General features: G+C 41.8%; 9 protein-coding genes across 9 annotated transcripts; 5 read left to right on the top strand and 4 right to left on the bottom strand.

Moving 5' to 3' along the window:
• Positions 1-345: 345 nt before the first annotated feature.
• On the top strand, positions 346-4,672 carry SS1G_09915 (hypothetical protein; the record flags this gene model as incomplete). Its single annotated transcript, XM_001589232.1, has 6 exons — positions 346-1,690; positions 1,797-2,309; positions 2,420-3,417; positions 3,593-3,846; positions 3,899-4,278; positions 4,608-4,672. 6 exons carry the CDS (start codon positions 346-348, stop codon positions 4,670-4,672), a joined length of 3,555 nt encoding a protein of 1,184 aa, XP_001589282.1.
• Positions 4,673-5,780: 1,108 nt separating this feature from the next.
• SS1G_09914 (hypothetical protein) lies at positions 5,781-7,798 on the top strand (the record flags this gene model as incomplete). Its single annotated transcript, XM_001589231.1, has 4 exons — positions 5,781-5,934; positions 6,199-7,263; positions 7,384-7,473; positions 7,782-7,798. 4 exons carry the CDS (start codon positions 5,781-5,783, stop codon positions 7,796-7,798), a joined length of 1,326 nt encoding a protein of 441 aa, XP_001589281.1.
• Positions 7,799-8,949: 1,151 nt separating this feature from the next.
• Positions 8,950-9,813, top strand: SS1G_09913 (predicted protein; the record flags this gene model as incomplete). Its single annotated transcript, XM_001589230.1, has 3 exons — positions 8,950-9,061; positions 9,164-9,668; positions 9,738-9,813. The coding sequence occupies 3 exons, from the start codon at positions 8,950-8,952 to the stop codon at positions 9,811-9,813; spliced, it is 693 nt and encodes a 230-aa protein (XP_001589280.1).
• Positions 9,814-11,215: 1,402 nt separating this feature from the next.
• Positions 11,216-12,250, bottom strand: SS1G_09912 (hypothetical protein; the record flags this gene model as incomplete). The annotated part of the gene is made up of 1 exon (XM_001589229.1): positions 11,216-12,250. The coding sequence occupies one exon, from the start codon at positions 12,248-12,250 to the stop codon at positions 11,216-11,218; it is 1,035 nt and encodes a 344-aa protein (XP_001589279.1).
• A 328-nt stretch (positions 12,251-12,578) lies between these two features.
• Positions 12,579-12,812, top strand: SS1G_09911 (predicted protein; the record flags this gene model as incomplete). The annotated part of the gene is made up of 2 exons (XM_001589228.1): positions 12,579-12,666; positions 12,712-12,812. 2 exons carry the CDS (start codon positions 12,579-12,581, stop codon positions 12,810-12,812), a joined length of 189 nt encoding a protein of 62 aa, XP_001589278.1.
• An 876-nt stretch (positions 12,813-13,688) lies between these two features.
• SS1G_09910 (predicted protein) lies at positions 13,689-15,512 on the bottom strand (the record flags this gene model as incomplete). The annotated part of the gene is made up of 4 exons (XM_001589227.1): positions 13,689-14,259; positions 14,325-14,931; positions 15,190-15,279; positions 15,341-15,512. 4 exons carry the CDS (start codon positions 15,510-15,512, stop codon positions 13,689-13,691), a joined length of 1,440 nt encoding a protein of 479 aa, XP_001589277.1.
• A 1,067-nt stretch (positions 15,513-16,579) lies between these two features.
• On the bottom strand, positions 16,580-19,170 carry SS1G_09909 (hypothetical protein; the record flags this gene model as incomplete). Its single annotated transcript, XM_001589226.1, has 5 exons — positions 16,580-18,074; positions 18,128-18,266; positions 18,314-18,507; positions 18,618-18,712; positions 18,898-19,170. The coding sequence occupies 5 exons, from the start codon at positions 19,168-19,170 to the stop codon at positions 16,580-16,582; spliced, it is 2,196 nt and encodes a 731-aa protein (XP_001589276.1).
• Positions 19,171-20,269: 1,099 nt separating this feature from the next.
• Positions 20,270-21,320, bottom strand: SS1G_09908 (hypothetical protein; the record flags this gene model as incomplete). Its single annotated transcript, XM_001589225.1, has 3 exons — positions 20,270-20,602; positions 20,657-21,012; positions 21,086-21,320. 3 exons carry the CDS (start codon positions 21,318-21,320, stop codon positions 20,270-20,272), a joined length of 924 nt encoding a protein of 307 aa, XP_001589275.1.
• A 612-nt stretch (positions 21,321-21,932) lies between these two features.
• On the top strand, positions 21,933-23,124 carry SS1G_09907 (hypothetical protein; the record flags this gene model as incomplete). Its single annotated transcript, XM_001589224.1, has 4 exons — positions 21,933-21,981; positions 22,053-22,178; positions 22,263-22,360; positions 22,432-23,124. 4 exons carry the CDS (start codon positions 21,933-21,935, stop codon positions 23,122-23,124), a joined length of 966 nt encoding a protein of 321 aa, XP_001589274.1.
• Positions 23,125-23,401: the final 277 nt, after the last annotated feature.

Here is a 23,401-nt window from a genome sequence, read left to right as displayed (position 1 = left end):
GATAAAGCAAATATTATATTTTATACCCCACCTACCGGTAAGCGGACTTAACGTTGATTCTGCAGCAATTGCCGCTTATGTATCCTTCCCTTCTTGGATATTGCTACTACCTAGCTATTAGCCAATCAGTGATTTTTCCGCGACGGTTACATGCAGCTCATGAAGCCTCGCTTTCACCATTGACCATCTTAACTTTTCCACCTCAGACAATATTATTCTGCCTCATGTCGATCATATATTTAACTGCTTTCCCTTCTATCTAAATCATCCCATTTCTTCATAGTATCTCTCTATCAGGTGGCGCTCACATCTTACCGTGGTGAATCCTCTAGCGTCTAAGACGCAATGGAGATTCACGTCACAAACGTGCCAGCCCAAGCTGGAGAGCACGATCTTCGAAAATTTCTTAAGCCTAAGATCGATGCTCTTGCTATTCGTGCCTTTCATTGTCACACTGCTCGAACCAAGGACTTTGGGAAAATCACCTTTCGTACTGCCACAGATGGTGAGATGTTTTTAAGACGATATGGTGAGAGAAGACCAAAAAACAAGCAACGAAACTTATTGGTTTCTCTTCCGAAGCTTATTTTCCTCTCCATGCCGATTTATTGTGAAAAGAGCAGGTTCCCTGCAAATTCCTACTTACTTCGATGTCTGGAAAGGGAGGAGAAACAACGTATCGAAAACTCAATTCTTCAACATGGTCCACCAACCGCCAACACTTCGTTTGAATGCACTTCGATTATGTGTGGCAATTGGAATTATGTGAAAGAGGATTTGGTTTTCGTGGAGGAGAAAAAGTGGAAAGGCAATTTCACTGTCCATTTCAAGGAGAGGGCCATGATATTGATTCTCGACTACGGATGGCGAATGGTCATTCGGTACGATACAATTGAACTTCTCACCACGGATGATGGCCATAACCCAGCAATCACTGCCACACTCCATCAACCCCCTCACTTCTTCGAAGATCCGCCAAAAGAAGATTTCTCTGAAATTACAAATATGTTTCGCACAATGAACCTCAGAAACGGCAACAACCACCCTCCAAAAAGATCTCGCATTGCTGCATTTGACGAGGAGCATAAAGAAATTGCAGGCAGCTCCCTTGTATATCGTTGCACATTGAAGGGCATAGGCGGATTTTCTCCCGATGTTGAACAAAAGTTAGAATCGTTGAAGAATGCTCGAGGAATTCCATCGATGATTCATCATCCTGTTGCGGTCACCCAACCCATCGAATCTCACATTGCGGGACTTACGAGGCTTCAAGCGGCCTTGGGAAGTTTCAATAATACCCTACCGTTTCCCTTGACTTTTCAGATCCAAAAGCTAGCCCAAAATGGATTCCTCTCTCCTCGCCAAGTTATTGACCTTCTACCAACCTTTACCTCGATGTTCAAACGATCTAGTCTTCCAATTTGTGTCGCAGCTACAAGAAGGCTCTTCCATCAGCTTCCATTCCCCGGACCTAATGTCAAGGCGGAAGATTTTGACAAAAACGCTATTGTTGAGCTGCTTTTGAAAAATGAGAAGCTTTCAACGCAAGAGGCTCTCTACGCGGAGGATTTTGGAGGAACTGCATCTCAGAACACTGCTCTGGTTCATCGAGTTACCATTACTCCTGCTGGGTTTTATCTTGAGGGCCCTGAGGCTGAGAGTAACAATCGTATTCTCCGGAAATACGCAGGTAAGCACTATTTTGCCTACGTCTTATGTCTTACCTCTATCCACCCTAAAGCCGCCCCTTCTTCTCAATCTCTCACCAGAATACTGACAACAGAATACTTATTTAGGTAGTCATGGTAATTTTGTACGTGTGAATTTCTGCGACGAAGACGGTGGTAGAATTCAGTATGCTTCAAATGTTGCCAACGATGAGATTTTCGATGGAGTATTCAAGAATATCCTAAAAAATGGATTTTCAATCGCAAGTCAAAAGTACGAATATTTAGGATCGTCACATTCTTCTCTCCGAACACAGTCTTGTTGGTTTGTGGCACCATTCTTCAACAAAGAGGGATATCACGATGCCCAGCACATCATTCATGACCTGGGTAATTTTACAGCAATTCGCTCTCCAGCCAAATGTGCAGCACGAATTGGGCAGGCATTTTCTGATACACCAAATGCCATTACTCTTGATAAGAGAACCGTTACAATAGAAAGAATTCCTGACGTCGAACGCAATGGCAGAGTTTTCAGTGATGGAGTGGGGACAATGTCAGAGTCCTTGATGCACAAAATATGGGAAAAGCTACCGAACAAAAAATTTGTGAAGCCGACATGCTTCCAAATTAGATATCAAGGTTAGTTTGAAATCATGCAAGATCTATGATCTAGTTCCTCAATGTTTTTTTATTTTACAAGGGGTAGTCACGCCATTCATGACATTAACAAAGCTTACCTTTCATGACAGGTGCCAAAGGTATGATTTCTTTAGACACCCGTCTCCCCGGAGATCATTTACGACTCAGGGAGTCTATGATCAAGTTTGACGGATCGATTTCGAATGACCTTGAAATATGTGGGGGTGCATACAAACCACTTTCTATGTACCTTAACCGACAATTCATCAAGATTTTGGAAGACTTAGGAGTCGAGCCGGAATACTTCATGAAGCTCCAAGAAAAGGAAGTCACACGATTGAGAGCAATTACGGCTAATACATATAATGCTTCGACATTTCTTGAAAGAAAAAGAGTTGGTGATGTCGTTCTCCTTCCATACCTAATCGAGCACTGTTCTTATTTAAACCTTGACTTTAGAAACGACGTATTCTTGCGTGATGTTCTCGAGATGGCAGTCTTGATAGAGCTTCGCACTCTAAAGCATAAAGCTAGGATTCCCGTCGAGAAGGGCTATCATTTACACGGCATAATGGACGAGACTGGGATTTTGAAAGAGGGCGAAATATATTGCTGCTGGCTTGAGGATGGAAAGCGCACCACTCTGGTACAATCGAGTGTTGTCATTACTCGTGCTCCGGCTCTTCATCCTGGAGACGTTCAATTGGCGAATGCCGTGGATGTTCCAAGTAACTCCCCACTGAAGAGGCTCTACAACTGCATTTGCTTCAGTCAGAAAGGAGCTCGTGATCTACCAAGTCAGCTATCAGGTGGTGATCTAGACGGCGATCTTTATTATGTCATGTTTGATCCAGAAATGAAGTTGAAGAAGACTGTAATACCCGCTGATTACCCACGATTACCACCTCTCGATATCGGCCGTTCAGTGACACAACAAGACATGGCTGATAACTTCTTGACTTTCATGAAGACAGATCAGCTTGGTGTTATATCCAATAGACATCAAGTCTATGCAGATCAAAATGTGATGGGAACTCAATGTCAACAATGCCTTATTTTGGCGGAGCTTTGCTCAACTGCGGTGGATTTCTCCAAAACGGGAATAGCGGTATGTTGATCTTCTTATACTGGACTTAGATACCCCCCTGACTTGTAAACGTCTTTAGCCTGATATATATCATCCAAGTGTGCCCAAGAGTACTCTTTGGCGTCCTGATTTCATGGCTTCAGGACCTCATATCAAGATTTCGAACCGTCCTACTGATCGCCTAGAATTTGCAAAGGAGTATGCGCCAATAGAAGCAATGGATGAAGAGGACGAGGTCTCGAATATCAAGTACTATGAAAGTCAAAAAACTTGTGGAATGCTTTACCGTGCAATCGATGAGCGACAAGTCTTTGAAGATATTCAAAGGCTGGACATGCAAGCCAATGATACCCCAGATGTTATGCAGCACGTTTGGGAATTCGTTAAATCTCGTTCTCAGGGTATACTCTGGCAGCATCTGCGCAATGATGCGATGGAAATTAAGGACATGTAAGCTCGGGTATTTTCTACTTTACAATTGGCGAAACTAATGGTAATGCAGATACGAAAACAATATGCTAGACATAATGCATCATTACAGTGAGCATCCGAGTCGTCCAGTCAGCGAGCGTGAGGTATTCGTTGGCAACATCCTCGGAAAGGCTGGGTCGGTAAGCAAAAAGCAAAGAGAGCTCTGTACCAGCATGAAAGAGAAATACGATGAAATTGCGGCATTCATCATTAATTGCATAATCAAGGTCAATGATGACTATTCAGAAGAAGCTCTCGAGCGCAGCATTGCATGTTTTGCCGTCTCTTTGGATGATAAGGGGCCAAGAAGCACCCGGGATGAGCCTTTAAAAAGCTTCAGATATTTAGCTGCTGGCGTTTGCTTGAGGGAGATGGAGAGAGTACCTGGTCTCCTCCCATATAGCTGGCAGGGTTAGAAGAATTGGTTGGTCTTCATGTTCGTGGCTATTTCCTACAATGGTTTCCTGGCAGATAAGAGCTATTTCCCACAATCATCGAAGGATGGGGAGGTGGGCGAATCTATTGAGTTCATTCTAATAGATAGAGAGAGCTCAACTTTATATCAAGATATTTATTATCCTTGGCAGTGTCTGTTGAGATTTCGCTGGATCACCAGATATCTATTCAGTGATTATCAGGCTATAGCTAGATGAACTCCAGCATTAAAGAATTACCCTCAAGCTATGGATCACCAATGCTCTTGATGCTTGTTAATTGACGCGTACACTTTTATAGTATAGTAAGCTTGTTGATTAAGGTTAGAAGTATGGTTGTGATTAGAATGGGTTTAGTCACTTTCATATAGACTTTGGTGTTCTAAGGAAGTGTTTTGTTGCACATCTGAATCTTCAAGAGAGCTTTCTGGAAGTCTTTCCATTGTATTTTTAATAAAACGGGCAGGAATTGAAATTCGGTATATGAGTTCGAAAGAAGCAGAACTATGTTTATTGATGTGCAATTTGTATAAATATTGTGCAGTTGATTTGATATTTAATTTCTGACTTGAAGTTGTCATTCTTGATGTTTCTGATTCAAGTGCCATGTAAAGCTCGGAGGAAAATAAACATGTGAGTAGCTTCGATTTTCTACTTACTAGATACCTAGATATTATCTCATCCTCAGACCCTCTTATTTGATTATATTTTAGTATCGTTTTATGGTAAATATATGGTTTTTATTAATTATTATATAATTAGAATTTAGATGTAATTCGGCCAATTAGAGTTCGGTGAGGGATAATCTTCTAGAGGGTTTTGTTACGTCGGAACGTCACAAACCAATATCACGTGTTACAGGATCATGTGAATAGTCATGTGAGGGAGCGAGGGAGCGAAGGAGCGAGATTCGAATCTCGCTCCCCAGCTCCATCGCTCCAACCTAATGTTGGAACACGAAGGTCTATATAATCAAGATGGATTTCCTTTGTATAGAGCTTCGTGCTCAAGATCAAGATCAATCATTTAGTATACTCTACTATTAGTTACGAATTGTATATCTGTAACGATACTGTACTGGAGGCAGCGGCTGCCTAAGGTTTCGTCTGGTTGGTAGTTGTGGGTTAAGGCTTTATCACTGGTCTTCACTTGGAAGTGAAGTCGTTACTAGATCAAGTAGAATGTAGGTAAACTAATTGATAACTAAGTTGAGCACGAAGCTCCTTAACTACGAGACTAAATGAATGTTTATATACCCTATATCATCTTTTGAGGACCTCTGGGACCCTAAGGTCCAAAAGGTCCTCGAGGTCACGTGAATTAATGAATCGTGACAATATCATTATTGTCATTACTTTAAGTCCCTGCTTGACGCCTAACGTAAGTCATGGCGTAATGCGTCTAATGGCGTAATGCGTCTAATGGCGTAATGCGTCTAATTGTGGGGGACCACCCCATCAAAAAAGCAACAATTCAACAATGGTCCGTCGAAAAAGTTTAAAAGTGCAGGAAATGGAATCTCGACTTGCTGAAGCAGTATTAGGAGTTCAAAATGGAAAGTATAAGTCTTCATATGAAGCTGCAAAAGAACTGGGGCTTTCTAAAGATACTGTGACGCGATGCGTCAAAGGAGGTTCATCGCGTTCTGAAGCACGTCAATCGCAACAGAAACTTTCTGCTGTATAAGAGAATGTACTTCTTAAGTGGATAAAGCAATTGACAATTAGCGGCTATTCACCAGGCCATCAATTGTTAAAAGAATTGGTTGAGGAGTTACGTTCAAAACGGACTTATAATTTGGATTGCCCCTCATTTGACTCCCTTGAACTCCCATCATAACACCTTCTTGGTTATGAATGGGTTCCACGATTTATCAAACGACATCCTCATCTTACAGTTGTTATTGGCCGTCGAATTGAATCTGTAAGAATGGATGGTGCAACCAGGGAAACATGTAGTACTTGGTTTGACGCGTATCAAAAAGCGATTCAGGATTATGGAATTGAGAAGAAAGACGAATACAATATGGATGAATCTGGACATTCAATTGGGACAATGGAATCAACCCGAATTATTATCGATTCTACACTTCGTACAAAACATCAAGCACATCCAGGCTGTCAAGAGTGGATTTCAATGGTAGAGTGTATTTGTGTGGATGGATCCATTCTTCCACCACTCGGGATTTTTAAAGGTAAAAACGTCCTTCAAAATTGGATTCCGAAGGAAGTTCTTGGTAGTTGGTTCTTTTCAGCAAATACAAAGGGCTGGACAAGCAATCTTCATGGATTAGAATGGCTAAAACGCGTTTTCGAACCTGCAACTTGTGCAAAAGCAGATGGCAAATATCGGCTTCTCATCTGTGATGGCCACGATTCTCATATTAGTGGAAACTTTATAGCTCACTGCCTTCAAAATCGAATTGTACTTCTTATACTTCCTCCTCATACCTCGCATTTGCTTCAGCCACTTGATGTTGCGGTTTTCGGTCCATTGAAAAAACGGCTCACCGCAGCACTTTCTGATTTGAATCAAGCTCAACTTGTACAAATACAAAAGATTGAATGGATGGAGGCATATATTAAAGCTCGAGCCGATGTATGCCATCATCAAAATATCGAATCGGCATGGCGGGGAGCTGGGTTACATCCATTTAATCCACAGAGAGTGTTCCGTACACTGGGTCGAGAGTTTACCCCCGAAATCGAAATATCCAAAGAACCAACCCAATTTGATATTTTTAATCAAGTCTTTGTCAATAGCTCACCCCCGGATGTAGCAATCTTACAAATAGCAAATAACCTTTTAAATTCAACAATTGAAAATGATACAACTCTTTCAACCCCGATTCATCAATACATTCGAAAATTGACGATTAGGAGTGAGCAACTTCGAGCTCAAAGTATTGTTCACCAACACGATGCGAATAATTTACGAGCTATTATGAAGAAACGTACGATACGTAAGAAAGGAAAGAGACTAGTTTTGAAGGGTCATTTTCATATTTCTACGTAAGAATTATGTGATGCAGTAGTGGAAGCCGAAAAAGCTACTAAAGTACAGACAATGAAAAAAGGAAAAGGGAAAGGGAAAGTAATTGAATATGAGACTGAAACTGAAGAGGATATTGGAGAAGAAGTTGAAGATGAATCTGAAAGTGATATTGGAGATTGTATTATAGTTGATTGTTGAGTAATTGAGATTTTAATAGAGTGGTTCCCCGCAATTAGACGCATTACGCCATTAGACGCATTACGCCATGACTTACGTTAGTTATAAACCACCTCGAGAGCCTAGAGCACTTCCACGTGATCTAGTGTTACGACGGGCTACACAACTACCAAGACACGTGATCACAAATGATCAATAGTGATCATTAAGGATCACTAAGGATCACGGTATAGGTGATCACTGGTGATCATTAAGGATCACTAAGGATCACGATATAAATGATCACTAATGATCATGAAGGATCACTAGTAATCATGGAAGCATGAAGGACTATATAATCAAGATGGATTTCCTTTGTATAGAGCTTCGTGCTCAAGATCAATCATTTAGTATATCCTACTATTAGTTATGAATTGCATTTCATTATTGTCATTACTTAAGTCCCTGCTTGACGCCTAGTTATAAACCACCTCGAGAGCCTAGAGCACTTCCACGTGATCTAGACGGCAAACCTCGTAACAGAATTGAATATTTGAATCATTGAAATATTACTTTTTAAAAATACTATTTTGGATTTTGAACAATATATATTTTCTTAATTGAATAATATTATAATAATATAATATATATCAAAATGAAAAGAAAAATTATTTTTATTTACTGTCACACTCAAGAATACTGGGTAAAGTATCTTGTATTAGAAAATACTAAGCTAAGGAGAAAAGAAGAAGGAAAACAAGAGTAGAGAGTTTTCCTATGATTAAATACAAACGGGGCATGCCACGTGACCCGGAGGTGTGAGGCGTCACATTTACTAAATCTATATCAAAAATATGTAGTTATCAATGAATTTTTAATATATTATATAATAATTAAATAAAGATCAAATTATTACTTTTTATATCAAAACAAAAACTAAAATATTTCAGACCGTTCAAAGATCCTACAATAATACTCTACATACCTTCAATTAACCAATTTATAGATTTTAGATTAGGTAAGCGGAGAAGGGTCTGAGGATGAGATAACCTAGATACTTCCTTCCTCTTCTAATTTTATAGTAATGAATTCTAGAAAAACGTACCTTCCCCAAGGAGATGAAAGATAACATAACCTGAGGATTCGTGAGAGTTCTCATTCAATGATGTTTTCTCTAATAGTCTACGAACTACAAACCAACAATTCTCAGTTGGTCCGATCTTTGCTTGAGTTTCCGTCACCTTCACTTTCGACAGCACAGAAACAGATAGTGAATCACTTTCATCTAATTTTTTACATTTGCGCATTATCTTTCAGAAAGGTCTGTATTTATTTCATTGTTGAATCGTTTCCTTGAGTTAGATTTCCTTTCTCTGTACCACCTTGTCTCTGAACAATCTGCTGTATTCGATAAAGCTTCATTGTAGAGGATCTGACTACAAACGTGGTGTCGATTTCAGCATATCTTCTACACAATCATACATATCAACCAGGAATAATGTCTTTCACCTCCGAAAAACGCAATGCAAGTCGTACTACTTCATATACTTTCTCTCCAAAGATATCACAGATACCTGAAGCTCCATCTCCAATTCTTCCGCCAAATATCCGTAAGTGATGGCCTTACGTTCAACACGCTGCAGAAGCTACCCTCCTGCACTTTCATCAACTCTTCATTTGAAACAAATCCCTCTTCTAACAAAATAACACAGACCCAACAACTTTCTGCGCCATCGGTGCTCATGCTTGCGATCTCGACATTCTCTCTCGGCTACACACTCAAACAGTGCGAGCCATGGGCCGCGATATTTCCCGCGATGAATTCTATCTCCGAATGGAAGGTCGTCCGGCTAGAGGTCTCGCGCCCATTTCTCCCAACCCAAGCATTAATCAACTCTCATCCCCCAACTCAAAACACACTGCTGAACACCTGACTTCTGGAAAGTCTAGAATAGGAAGCAGTCTGATTGGTTTTCGAAGTGACAGTTTTAAGAGTGGTACTAGTGGTACTAGCGCGATGGAAGCAATAGAACCAGATAAGAAGTTTAGAGAATTTGTAGCGAGATGTGTGGGGATTACGCCGCAAGCTTTGTTTATGGGGGTTGGGGCTACGGAAAGGGCAGATAGGAAGATTGGGAGAGGACCTGGGTTTACGGCTAAGGAGGAGGAGGAGAAGGGTGTTTATGAGAGGGTTGATTGGGGAGATGGGATTTCGGAGTATGTAGCTTTTTGTGTTTATGTGACTGGCTTGAAGAATTGTGGAGAAATAAGCTAACTTGTAGATAGGTATGATGTATGGGTTGATATGGTATGTAAAGAAGTCCTGGCTATGAGGAGAAGACTTGACGCTTCAAGGGGATGAGGTTGGGAATGGCGAAGAATATTTTTCTCCTATTGGCGCACTTTTAGTAGTGTCAATTGTTATCCTACTTCAGTTATTCTTTGATTTAAGGAACTGAAGGAAATTCATATCAGAGGTGGTTCCTCAATTGTTGCAGTGGCTCTATCTCAGCTCATGTTAAAGAGATGCTGAGATTCGAAGCTGATCATGGTTTTTGGAAGGGAAACTCACGTGTGAGGATATTGCTTTGCTATAATTGCTTTTATAATGGGAATTAGCTCTGATGCGAATGGAGTATCACGCTATTGTAGTAAATCAACTATATTCCAAAAGATCCAAATGAGATCAACTAGCTAGTTGAAAAATAGAAAAGGGGAATCATACTAATAATCATTGTATGATTATTGATGTGTTCGCAAATAACACAAGGTGATATGTACCTAATCTTACAATCAGTCTTCGCACGCTAGAAACAATCTCTTGCGGAACCTTCAACATCCATATCCTGTAGGGATAATAAATCACATCGTCACCATTCACTTCATCCAGCGCAGCACTTCCCACACACCTCGTAACACAAGAGTAGGATTTCTCATCCTTGCAGATAATATCAACATCACGCTCTTCTATTAGCGTTGTGGTAAGATAGATTACTTTGATCAGAGGGTGTATACCTAAATACATAGAGTATGGTTTTGGTTTTGGAAGGTATTGTTGGTGTGTTTTGAGATGTTTTGATTGCACTACGTGATGTAGATTGGGAGTTCTGGCTGTTGTGGCTGGGGGTTTTAGTGTTGTTGTTTTTGAGGGAGGAAATGGGGTGGAATAGGGTGGGGTGAGGTGAGGTGAAGTGGATACTTTTTTGATAGGAGGATATTTGGTTTGGTTGGTTGAGGAGTTCTTTTTTTGAGGCGGTCAAGTAGAGGAAGTGAGATGGGAAAAAAGGGAATGGGATGAAATAAAAGGTTTTGGATGGAGACAAATATGTAAATCATCATAAGATGTGACAGTTATGCGATGAGTAGCATTGAAAAAACAAACAATAGGAATAAACGGCAGAACTTTGCCGGCATAGAAATCAATCAATGGTAAGTCGAGGAGCAGGAATAACATGATAAAGTGATTGAACAACCTATTGAAACAATCTCTTCTACCGCAAATACTTATTTGTCGTTAATGTTATGGCGTCCTACAAAATACCTGCATCGCCAGCCCCAAGTACTCTATAATCTCTCCAGACCGCAACCATAACCATCATTTTGAGTATTCTCTATCCTGTATTCTGTTGATAGGTAGCTTTGGATAATGTGGTATGTAAATGTCAAATCTATCAATAAATTAAAAAAAAAATACAGTCACAAAATCATGATTAACGACGATGAAAATAGGACTTACTATATCCATAAAAAAAACTAAAAAAACTCTAGAGCTTCATGAGTTCCCTCGCAGGATAATGCACATTAAAAGTTTTATCCCTAGCCTGCTCCTGCTTGAGATCAAAAATCGTACTAAGCTCATTCTTTTCCTCTTCATTCAGAAGTTCCACCCGATCATCAAGCGAAAATAATGGCCCAAAGTACTTTTCGTCAAGAAATGTCCAATATATCTCATCAAACATCTGACTATGTCTTGCTGCAATGCACACCCAAAAAAGACCATTATGCATGGATTGTTCCATACGAGTAGATAATCTTTGAGATTCAAGAAGTTTTCCATTTTTCATCTGTTCTTCCTCGCATTCTCTCAACGCGGAGAGAAATAGTTCAAGACGCGGTTTATAGCGAGTGAGAAATTCATTTAGGTCTTCCTCCCAGTCCTCGGGACCCTGCAATAAGAGCCACCATGGTGCAGCGTATGTAAACTCTGATGGAGCTGCATATGAAAATTCTAAATCAACAACTGCTGAAATCTGGAATCGCTCCATGTTGGCAAGGGCATTTGAAGGTCTAAAATCGTCGCAGAGAAGTCTAAATGGCTCGTTGGAATATTCTGCACAGACTTGACGAATAACTCTACGAAATAGACAGCGAGATACATATTTCTTTTTGCAATCTAGTTCATCTTCAATGACATCATTTTGTTGATATCTAAGCTGGTCGAGATGTTGCTGGGCCAATAAATCAAAATATTCAACAGAGGAGGTAAAGGTCGAGTTGGTAAGATGTTCCGGGGCTAGATTAGCTGATATTGAAAATTCGCTCAAGCGGATTGAAAGAGGTCGCCTGCCAACTGTGTACTCTCCTTCATCGGTTCGCACTAGACAACCAATGCGGTTGAACTCTGGTTTGGACATATCAAGAACAATGTTAGTCATAGCACGATAGGCAACCTTCAAAGCTCGATCACTGATTCTCGGGTTTAAATCTGGACGTCCTTTCTGCGTAGGATCCTTCAAAGCATTTGAGACCAAATCACCTTCGATAAATTCCTCAACAATATACGGTCCAACCCAAGACATTCCCCAACCAAGTACTCGAGGAACAGAAACATTAGCATGTTCTTACAAATACTGAAGAACAACAGCCTCATTCTCTACTTTTTCAGTACGGTATACAGTCTTTCCCAGTGGAGCGAATCGAACAATGGCGTGAAAACCGGCCTCGTATCTTACTCTGTAACAGATATTGTAGGCGCCGTTTTTCCAAAGTGCCGCGCCGAGTTTGTGACCTGGTCGATGCGTTTTCGCTAATTGACAGGCGAGTTGCTCGGGATCTCCTTTCAGTAATTGTCCTAGCCATATCTTGAAGTTCCCTTCTTGTCTCTCTTGAGCGACGGGATCGAAATACATGGTCAGACTGAAGGGTGCAGGTGCGTCTTTAGGGATTAAGGTAAGGTTACAATGTATGATATTTCGAGGAAAGGAAGCACTGCCGAGTAAGCTAAAATGTCCTTACTAAATATATGCTAGGCTAGCTACAGGGACTAAGGCATCGTGGGGTAAAGGAGAGCGAGAATGTGAAGGTCGGGAAACCCCTTACACTAAGCAATTAGCTCAGCATAATATCATCCAATCAAGCTAAAGCAGGTGACATGACAGGTCCGAGCGTGCATATGGGGAAAATGCTACTACAAGCAAGTTAACCTTAACCTTACAAGTGAAGATCTTACAACAAACTAAAATAACAATATTTCATAATTAAACAATAAAATAACAATTATTTCATAATTAAACAATAAAAAACAAAACTTCCAAATAAACCCCAAACTTATTCCTATCCTCCAAAATACAGAAGTTCGTCAGAAAAAATAAACGTCTGCGTCCCGAAACCTTCTTGTCTTGCCAGAGATAGCTACAAATTTCAGCCAACCACGTCTTTTCGCGAGTATGTAGGATCAGGTACCGAAATGTAAGATTAGAATATCTAGTTTGTAGAAATGTATAATGTTTGAAATTCGAGTTATTTAAGTACAATAAATCCGTCAAAAGTTTAGAATTGGCAGCAAGAAAATCAACACACGACATCAATTCGAGGAAACGGGAATCAGCGGCGAATTTACAAACATAGCAAAGTAGGAAAAGAGAATGTAGCTAGACTGATGTATCAGGGTATGACGGTGTATTTATATTCTAAAGATGCGAAATACAAGATAATTAGCAAACAAATGATAGAATCGCAAAGTGACAATTTCCCTCTTCTAGTCCTTGTATAAACTCCTGTATCGATAACTGAAGAATTATACCCCTTTGTCCATCGCCCGTCTTTTAGTAACTTGAGTGATAGCTTTTAAGAGTAGTTCCCCTCTTTAAATTCGAAAGCCTCCCCTCTCAGGGTCTAAAAGACCATGTTTGTTGAATTATTCTTGGCGGAAGATGACGAAATCTTGCTTGAAAGGGACTTTATATCCGTTCCCATTCCCTCCTGACCTCGATTGTACTAAATATAGAAAGTCTCTTGCTAATAAGAAGGCATATCCAACGCTTTGAACGAGGCATACGCCTGAGCGACCCCAACCGCAAAAGACGCCAAAGCAAGAAAAACCGTCAGCAGTCCGAAGATAATGACACCCATAAAAGTATAATAGTTAAGGGCATCCCTAGAATCTCGCAGTAATTGCCGCAAACCACGCGGCTTTTGACTGTCCATATACTGTCGAAGTTCTTGAACACGATCCTCGAACATGCCAAAATTGGAGTAATCTATGGTGCTTTTGTTTTGCTTTGTTTGAATAATTCCTTGGAGATTCTCCCATCGTGATTCGTAGTATGATTGCACTCTGCCGGTTGCGGAGTCATCCTCTATCCATGGCATATGGTATTGTTTAAGGGTTTCGATGCTGCAGGTGTTCACTGGATTTTGATTTTCATCCGTGACCGTCTCGTACTCTTGTTTAAGCTTTTCCCTGATCTTCAGTTTATTCTTGGAGTTCTCCCCCAGAGGTGATATCGAGAAAATTATGGCCCATGTCTTTTCAATATCAGCTTTTACTTCCTTCAAAACTGACAGCTCTTGTGGTTCACGGTATATGCTAGACCACCGAATACTATCAACACCTTAGTACAGTATTTAAAATTCTGGGAAAATAGGACTGACCAGTCGTTCTGGAAAATACTCAACATTCCCCAGATAAATGGCCGCAGGCGCGCAATTTTCAGATATTTCTTTTGATGATTCAAAAGTAGATGTTCTTCAAATATATCCGTCCAGACTACCCGAAGATCACCGATCGACTTTAAAGACTCGATATTTAGATCATCAATTCGTCCAGCATTTGTGTGGGACAGTTCGAATGACATCCGTGGTTTTGTACTTCTCGACAAATATAGAATAGATACCACAAGTTCTGGTCCTTGAAAAGCAAGAATTTGTTCAAGACTGGCACCTCCACAAGCGTCTCTTAAAAGATCCGTGGGAGACCATAGTATCTGACGGCTATTGTGAACCAGGCCCAAATCATCTTCTATTAAACAATCATTGAATATTTTTAAGGATATTGCAACCAAAAGGATATGGATGCCATAATCTTGCCTCAGTTCAGTGTGAAAAATAACATTTTCGGGGTTCAACGGGGCATCTTCAGGTTGCCTCAGTACTCCGCTTGCATAGCACCGCTCAATAATAGCCCCGATTGTTGAAGTTGTAGAGTTCCTCAGTTCAATTGACGTTTTGACAATGGAGATTAGGATCTTTACCAGGATTGCTGCTCGAGCGTCAGGATCGTCAGTCCCAATTTCGAGCAACCACGGTATCATTTCTCCGTCACACTCATTGAGTATTCGTTTCCAAAACCATTCTCTTCGCACCGCCTCTGTAGCAGACACAGACTGTTGGCCGAATCCAAAGAAGGTCCTGAAGTGATTGTCCCAAACGCTATAAAACTTTGAGCGATCAAATCTGCTGAAAGGTTCTCCAAGATGACCTAGGTTTATCACTTGATCACGGTTTAGTTCAATCTTACGAATTGGCCAGGGATTGGCACAAGCCCGAGCTAAAAATTCATCTAGGTGCTTTGGACGGTTTTGTGATCGTGGAACCTCAGGTCGTGTTTCTAGGAACTACCCATTAGTATCGAATTACCAACGCGACTTGGAAAGATTTGGGGTTCGGACGATAAGGGCGCAGTGCAGAAGATGCTTCTAGCACCGGAGCTACATTATTCTCTAGGTCAATTCCACCGACGTTTGCTCTGCTCCTGCTTTCTCTTAATACTTGAATGCCATATTCTACTAATTGCTGTAGCTTTGCGACAGGAACTGTGACTAGCTCTTCATCTTGAGACATGTGTATGTTTGTCTTTTCAGATGGCATGGCCGAGTTACCATTGCTGTGAGAATTGAAATATACAGCAGGCAATTCATCCATGGTGTTTCGATCGTCTAAAATGCCATTTAGTTTTTGGTACCACAAGGCATCGTTGTCAGACGTGCCTACCCATGTCTCAAATAACGAAGAGATGCGAAGGAGATGGTATATTTATCCAGAGGAAGCTTAGATGCCTGATTACCACGACTATCTCCGTAAAACGACGCTGGAATTATTCCATCATTTAGCTCATCGCTTTCGATGTCTGTCCTTCGGAGATAAGGCTGTGTATTGCGTAACTGCTGGCCTTTAATCAACGGGAAGATTTCGATTGGCGGTGTTGTACAGCTCGTCCAACATTGTGAGACCTCGTTTTAATACACAACAAATAAATGGGACAACGATATTTCAGCTTCACAAATATTGGGGTCCAAAATCTCACACCACTGCAACGCCCCATCGCCCCAAGAGCCAATGCCAATCCTTGAATTGTCCCACTAATTTACATAATTAATAGTAGCAAAATGTTACTCTGCCTTGCGGCTGACAGTATAAAAGTAATCAAGAAGGCTAGAAACAGAAGTGAGTGAAGGAAACTCTAATAGAAATGAAACATGATGATACTAACGTTGACTAGAGAACTAGATCGATTTCTAGGTAAGATCTATCAGAAAGCACTAGGAAGTGGGGTAGCTCTCAATCACGTGCTATACCTCATTATTACAATCCTGTACTAATCAAATACCATACCAAAAGCACCGTAATCGAAGATATGAGACAAAGATTTGTCGTATATGATTTTGGTGACTAGGGTCATCCTCGAACATGGAAGCAAGGTCTAGATCCAGAGATATAAATTTCTCGGGGAAGCTTATCTACATATTGCGATGGCAATATGATGTATTGGTTGTAGAAGATTTATGTACTTGAACTTTAACTTTCACACATTCAAAAGCCCGGGGAACAAATATGAAGCAAAATATACTTTAAATTACATATAAAAACTATCTTATTAATAAACTTTTCATGATATGCTTTTCCAATCCTCAGATCCAAGGTCCACTCTGCAAGACCGCCCTATAATCAGAATCGCCAGGGCTAGAATACTCAGGCAAGCCAACGTGTTCATTCAACCAATCAAAAACCGTCTTATGCCACACCAAACTATTCTCCTGTTTCAGAACCCAATGATTCTCATCCGGGAAGCTCAAGAATTTACTCTTGATACCCTTTGCCTGAAGGACATTAAAAGCACCAATGCCTTCAGAAATTGGAAGACGATAGTCTAACTCATTGTGGTTAATGAGATGAGGTGTCGACCACGCATCCGTGTGATTTGCCGGGTTCCAACGCGCGTAGTTGTCGAAGTTTTCCCAAAGAGTTCCGTTAAAATCATGCTGCATGAACCACAGTTCTTCAGAGGAGTATTGCGAAAGAGTGGAGAAACATCCGTCATGTGTGAATAAAGCCTTGAATTTCCGTCCAAGAGGGTGGCCTTGAATCCAGTTTACCATGTATCCACCATAACTAGCACCCAATGCGATAGCACGATCGGTGTCAACGAATGAAAGGTTCTCTTCGATGTACTCCCAGCCTTTGACAAGATCGTTGTAGGGTCTGCCACCCCATTGGTTTTGAATCCCATCGGTGAGTTCTTGACCGAAACCTGTGCTTCCGGTGGGGTTGAAAGCAACGACGATATAGCCCTGTTCAGCAAAGACGGCCATATTCCAACGGCTACTCCAAAGATCCTCTGTAGCTCCTTGTGGACCGCCATGAATGTAAAATGCTAAAGGATATGTTTGACCTTCGACGAATGTACTAGGTTTGATGACCCAGGCATGGACTAGGTAATCACCATCGCCTTGGTAGTAAATATCGGAGATGAAGTCGCGAGCAAGTCCATACGCCTTGAGACTATCGAGGTTGGCGGAAATGGTAGTGACACCAGACGATGCATTAGTGGCAGCGGAAACAATAGGATCAACGGAGGAGAAGACGGAGTTATCAAGGAAGCTTGAGCTGCTAACAAGTATTTTATCCTTTCCTTGTTGGTGGAGGTCTGTTACACCGCCGTCTTTGAAGATAATGGATGGAAGGGTTGTGTTTGCGGGATCAGCAGACAAGGTAAATAATCGGACCCTGGCAAAGTCTTCAGCTACTGCATAGAGAGACTCGCCATCTTGACTATAACAAAGTGTAGTTGGGCTACGATCCCAGGCACCCTTTCCATCCTCCGAGGCGTAGAATTCAACGGCCGTCAAATCGGAAGTGACATCTGCTACTTGTAAAATACGGTTCTTGTCACTTTCGTAGCTGATTTGCTTCATACGGACAAAGGCGAGTGATGACCCGGAGGGTGAGAAAACTACATTGTCAGAAGCCCCTTCGAGATCAGGAGTAGAAACTACTTTGAGTTCTGGAGAGGTTTCGGTAAATGTTTTCAACGGTACGTAGTAAACATCCGACTTGGTTGTGGTGGCTTGATTCAAAGTAATATCCTTGGCGATAAAAGATAAGCCCTTTGTGCCAATATCGAAGCTGTTCACTTGTTAGGAAAATTCTCGAGCAAGAATATGGCATCAGTCACTCACCTGTTTGTTGCACCAAATGGCGGAACTGGTGATTCAAGACCAGAACCATTCAAAGCATTAACTGGTTCACTGAGTGTATAACCGCTTTCAGACTTTGATAAAGCGGCATACCAAAGGCTGTTTCTCTCACGCGTGATGTCTAATTTAAATTAGCCTTAGACACTGACATGAGTGTTGAGCTCTTACATGTGTCCCAATGTCTCACAAAAATTGAGGTATAAGCTCTTCCGGTGGTATAGGGTGTTGAAGCGAGCTCGGCATTGTAAAGAGTACCATTAGGTGAAGCTTGGCCGCTGAATGCAACTCCGAGAGTTCCGTTGCCGATGCTGACGAGTTTAAGATTGTCAACTGATCCAGGAACAGAACCTGCCGAGACGGACCTGCAACGACGTCAGATTTAGTCTAAAACTTGAGTAGAAAATTGTATTGAAGCTTCCATAATATGGTGGCGAGTAAAAGATCACACGATGGAACGAAATAGGATACTCACTCGGCACTTGGTGCTGTCGCATCTCCAACAACAAAGCTAGTAGATCCGTCATCTTCCGATACAAACCAGATAATCTTGCTTCCATCACCCAGCCACTAAAAGATTGAGGAATTAGTATTGCCTATCAAGAAACAATATTGGGGTTCAATGAGGAAATGAGTTGTTCAAGATGCAATTGGCAATCAGGAGGAGTGTATATGATGAAACATAAAAGTAAGGTTTGAGATCGGCGAAGAGTACTAGGTAGTAACAGAGGATTAGGTGAACAGATCAAGCTTACATTAGCATTGCTGATTGCGCTTGAATTGCTGAAAAGCCATGATGTGCCGTTCGCAAGATTCATCACACGAAGCTCATGAGCATTGTGATGCTCCTCAAATGAATAGGTAGCCACGGTGTACAGTGCAAGCGTTCCGTCTGCATTTGGAATTGCTGATCCTCGACGAGGAGCACTCAACATCGCTTGAGGAGTGAATGTCGGTGTAGAATTGGTGTAGGTAGCATGGACTAGTCCTGTGGACAAGAGTCCCAGCAACGACAAAGAACTCCTCATCGTGAACAGCATGATGAGAGAATGTCCTGGTTGAATTGAGAGATAATCAGCAGAAGAGGAATGGAATCAAAAGGCAAGTGTTTAGGCAAGGGCCGAGCTTTTATATATCCATCAACCATCCCATTGAGACCAGCTAATTGGATTGTTATCTAGCACCCGTATGTCGTGCTATAGTGCCAAGCTCCATAACGGTAAATATATCGACAAGTCTATATCTGAAGTTCTCAGCCAAAGAATACTGTAATATCACACAAAATGCGGAGAAGGTTTTCCCCTGCAACATTCGTCTTATCGTGATTTCAGGATTCCATAAGGTAATTCCGACTGTTTGGTATAATCGACCTAGGGGGACGCCACTAATGGAAATGGGGTTTTTCATCCTTTCCCGACCAACTCACTCGTATCGATTCCGAGTTTCCTGTATTCCAGTGTGAGGCTAGGCCAATCTAAACATGAGGGGAAGGTCGTTTAAAATGATATCTCAAGCTATTTCTCCAAATGGCAGGTGGAAGTGTCTTGGCTATAAGCGCCAAGCGCCAAGAAACGCCATGGCAAATTGTTTGGAGGGAAAGAGCTGGCAAGTGGACGAATGTCACCACGTGACTAGCACGGGATTAGGAAAATGATCTTGTGTCTTGAAATTTTTGGGAGCCGTCCTAAGCTGAGCTGCAGTCTGAATTGGACTCACTCACTGTGGTTCAAGATCTGATAAGCTGATCATTGAAGGAAACGGCTGGCGAAGAGCTTCAAGTAGATTATCAAACAATCTGGATCTTACAATGACTAAACCCTTCAACGACTTTAGAAGAAAATAAATGGCTAAAGGTTAAGTTTGACTCTGGACATTCAATTGTCGGTAAAAATTTTGATCATAGCCCCTTTTCATTCTTGAGATTGCTTTCGCGCACTTTGCTCGATCGGCGGTGGTGAGAATTTAATCGACTAAAAAGCGCAAGTATGCTCAAATAATGCATTCAAACCTTCGTTCCTAAACTCTGAATGGCACGCCTTGCACCTCCCAGGGGATATAATATACATGCTACATACGCTTGTAGTACAGTGGAGATTTCATTTTGTTCGCCATTACAATTCCAATTCATTATGCCTTTTTGTTTTTATCCTCAAATGCCTCGGTGACATTTAATCCCAATCCCTCCGAATCGAGATACATCTTATTACGTCCACCAGCTTCTTGAATGATTTGAGCAATTGCTCTTGCATTCTCGATTCTCTTAAGATCAACGTATGATCGACTCTTCTTGATAGCGTCACCGATCAATTCCGCAGATCGTGCTTCTCCCTGGGCCTTCACAATCATAGCTTGCTTCTCTTGACGTGCTTTGTCAACAACGAATGCTGCACGTTGGGCTTCCTGCTGTGCAACTTGCTTGGCCTCAACTGCCGCTGTAAATTCAGGCGAAAATGCCAGATGCTAGTGAAATGTTAGCATGTTTGTATTCCTTAAAGTGCCATATATAAATCATACCGTTAAAGAGACATCATCAAGCATGATGTTGAACCTAGCTGCTCTCTTCGACAAATTTTCTCTGACTAATCTTGCGACCATCTCACGTTGGGTGATCAATTGACTTGCATTGAATTGCGCAACCACACTCTTTAGAACTTCGTTCACAATAGATGGCAACACTCTCTCATCGTAATCGGTACCTAATGTTCGGTAGATTTGAGGAAGAGCGTCGATTCGAGGCCTTGAGAGGACACGGCAGGTAATGTTTACCATCTGTAAATCCTTCGTACCAGTAAGGGAGGCGACATTGCGTGGCTTTGCTCGAACATCGTAATCTATAGGAGTTTCAAACCATGGGAGCTTGAAATGTGTTCCTAGAATGCGAATCGTAACGTCAGCACATTATCTCTTATAGACGTAATTGTCTAAGAAAAGTAGGGACCATACCTTCACTATAAATTTGCTTGCCAACACCGCCTAATCTTGTATACTTGATAGCTCTGTGACCACCATCAACATTGAAAAGGGCATTATTCCCAACGATCATGATTCCACCCAAGCCAATAAGTGCAGCCATTCCACCTGCTATTCCCTTTGGTGCCGGCCCTCCGCCACCAGTTCTGCCCGCTTCACTTGCTATTCTCTGCAACCTTCTGAAAACATCTTGTGGATTATTCGACATGATGGCGGTCTTGGAGAGGACGAAAACAATATCGATGTGCGAAACTATTGTGGTGGGGCTTGAGGAGAGTGTATTGTGGTGCGGAGAGGGGTGCCGGTACTTGGGGAAGCTCAATGATCAGATCAACGAAAACCGTCCTAGCGTATTTTTTATTTAGCCGCACCTTTGACTCCACACAAGCTTTGACGCCAAGGGAAAGAAAGTCGTGAAGCGCGATGAACTAATAAACCGAACCTTCACTATGAATTCTGTCAAGGGACGGACCGATATTCTTCATTTCCAATTGCTCAAAACAACATAAACAAATCGGGTTCACTCAGAACAGAGGCATTTTCATCAAAACGTTCTTACTCCATCATTTACAAGAGAGATTTGGATTGTCAGTGCTCACAAGGGAAGAGAGCAAGAAGGATTTTTAGAGTAGCCAGAAATCACTTCTTCAAAGACTTTCTGTGCCTTTTCTTCTCAATTTTGCAGTGACAAAAGAAGTGATCAATCCATTTGCATTCCTTTCTCAAAGTCGAACATTTTGCAACTAAAAATCCATCTCAACTATTTCCATCGCATACATCAATCAATCCATAGCCTGGAACATTTATTGTCTCTTTCAATATGTCAAAACCACCTTCAAAGTCTGTGTTTGTGGGAAATATTCCTTATGGTAACTTATTGCTCCTTCTTCCTGGCTCTCGTTGTTCTACTGTACCAAGCTAATTTATTTCACCTTAAAAGGCCTTACCGAGGAACAGATAGTAGATATCTTCAGTAGTGCAGGAAACGTTATTAATTTCCGACTTGTCTATGATCGCGAAACAGGCAGACCAAAAGGCTTCGGTTTCGCAGAATATCCCGATTCAGGTATGTGCAGTACACTGCATATTCATTTTTGCGACTTTGCGCATCCGTGGTTACATTGCTAATAGCTTTGCGCGCCCCGTCTAGATTCTGCGGCTTCTGCAGTAAGGAATTTGAATGACTACGAAATCATGAACCGAAAACTGCGCGTTGACTTCTCGAATGATGGTGGTGAAGAGGAAAATGTGTGTTGGGCTTCTATCCTACCTAAATCCGGTCTCCAATGACAACAATTTGCTAATTTGTATTTTTACAGTCTGCACCAACCTATCAACCTCCCCCTCTAAACACAAATGGTCTTCCGGTTCCACCTCCATCTCTCCCAATTCCTCAACCCTCAACTACATCATCATTACCGCCTCTGCCAATAGGTGTTGAGCTTCCCCAAGGCCTCAACTGCCCGGACGCCATTTCTCGCACCCTCAACACCCTTCCCCCATCCCAACTTCTTGACGTCCTCTCCCAAATGAAAACACTAGCCTCGACCGACCCCCAGAAGGCCACCGAGCTCCTGCACCAGGCCCCCCAACTCTCCTACGCCATCTTCCAAGCCCTTCTCCTCATGGGTCTCGTTCAACCTGAAGCGCTCTCCTCCGTTATCGAGTCATCTATCGCAGCGCCATCATCAGCTCCTCCCGTCTCAAACATTCCTCCACCAGTTGCGTCAACTCCGCAATATGGAGGATCGGCATACCCTCCTGGATACCCACCTCCTCCTCCACATATGTCAGGTCAAATGGGTATGCCAATAATGGGTACGCCTCCAGTCCAAGGTTATGCGCCACCTCCACAACAAAGACAAGCTCCACCGCCACCAGCTCAAATCCCTGAGCCTGATACAAATGCCCTGATGGCGCAAGTTATGGCCATGCCGCAGGAATTAATCGACAGTTTGCCACCTGCTGATAGGGCACAGTTGATGGCGTTGAGGGAGCAGTATCGTGGATAGATCTGTGGTATAGGTAGAAGGAAGGCAGTTCAGTTCAGGACGCAATTTTCGTGCGATTTTTACGTTATGTGTATTCTGGTTTAGACGTCAGGCGTTGATAGGTAGTTAGGGAATGGAACCAATTAAATATCACGCGCTGGGACGAAATAAATCAAACATCAAAATATACTTCTTTACACAGATATATAAGCTTGAGAAAGCATTTGATTGTAAACTTTAATTGAGGAGTCAAATTTGTTATAAGACCTGGTATTCGTTCGACAGTATTAAGCAGGTA

Source organism: Sclerotinia sclerotiorum, genomic scaffold (assembly GCF_000146945.2).
Source record: "Sclerotinia sclerotiorum 1980 UF-70 scaffold_14 genomic scaffold, whole genome shotgun sequence".
Lineage (NCBI taxonomy): Eukaryota > Fungi > Ascomycota > Leotiomycetes > Helotiales > Sclerotiniaceae > Sclerotinia > Sclerotinia sclerotiorum.
Note: the sequence above shows the minus strand (reverse complement) of the source record. Positions and strands in the feature narration are given on the sequence as shown.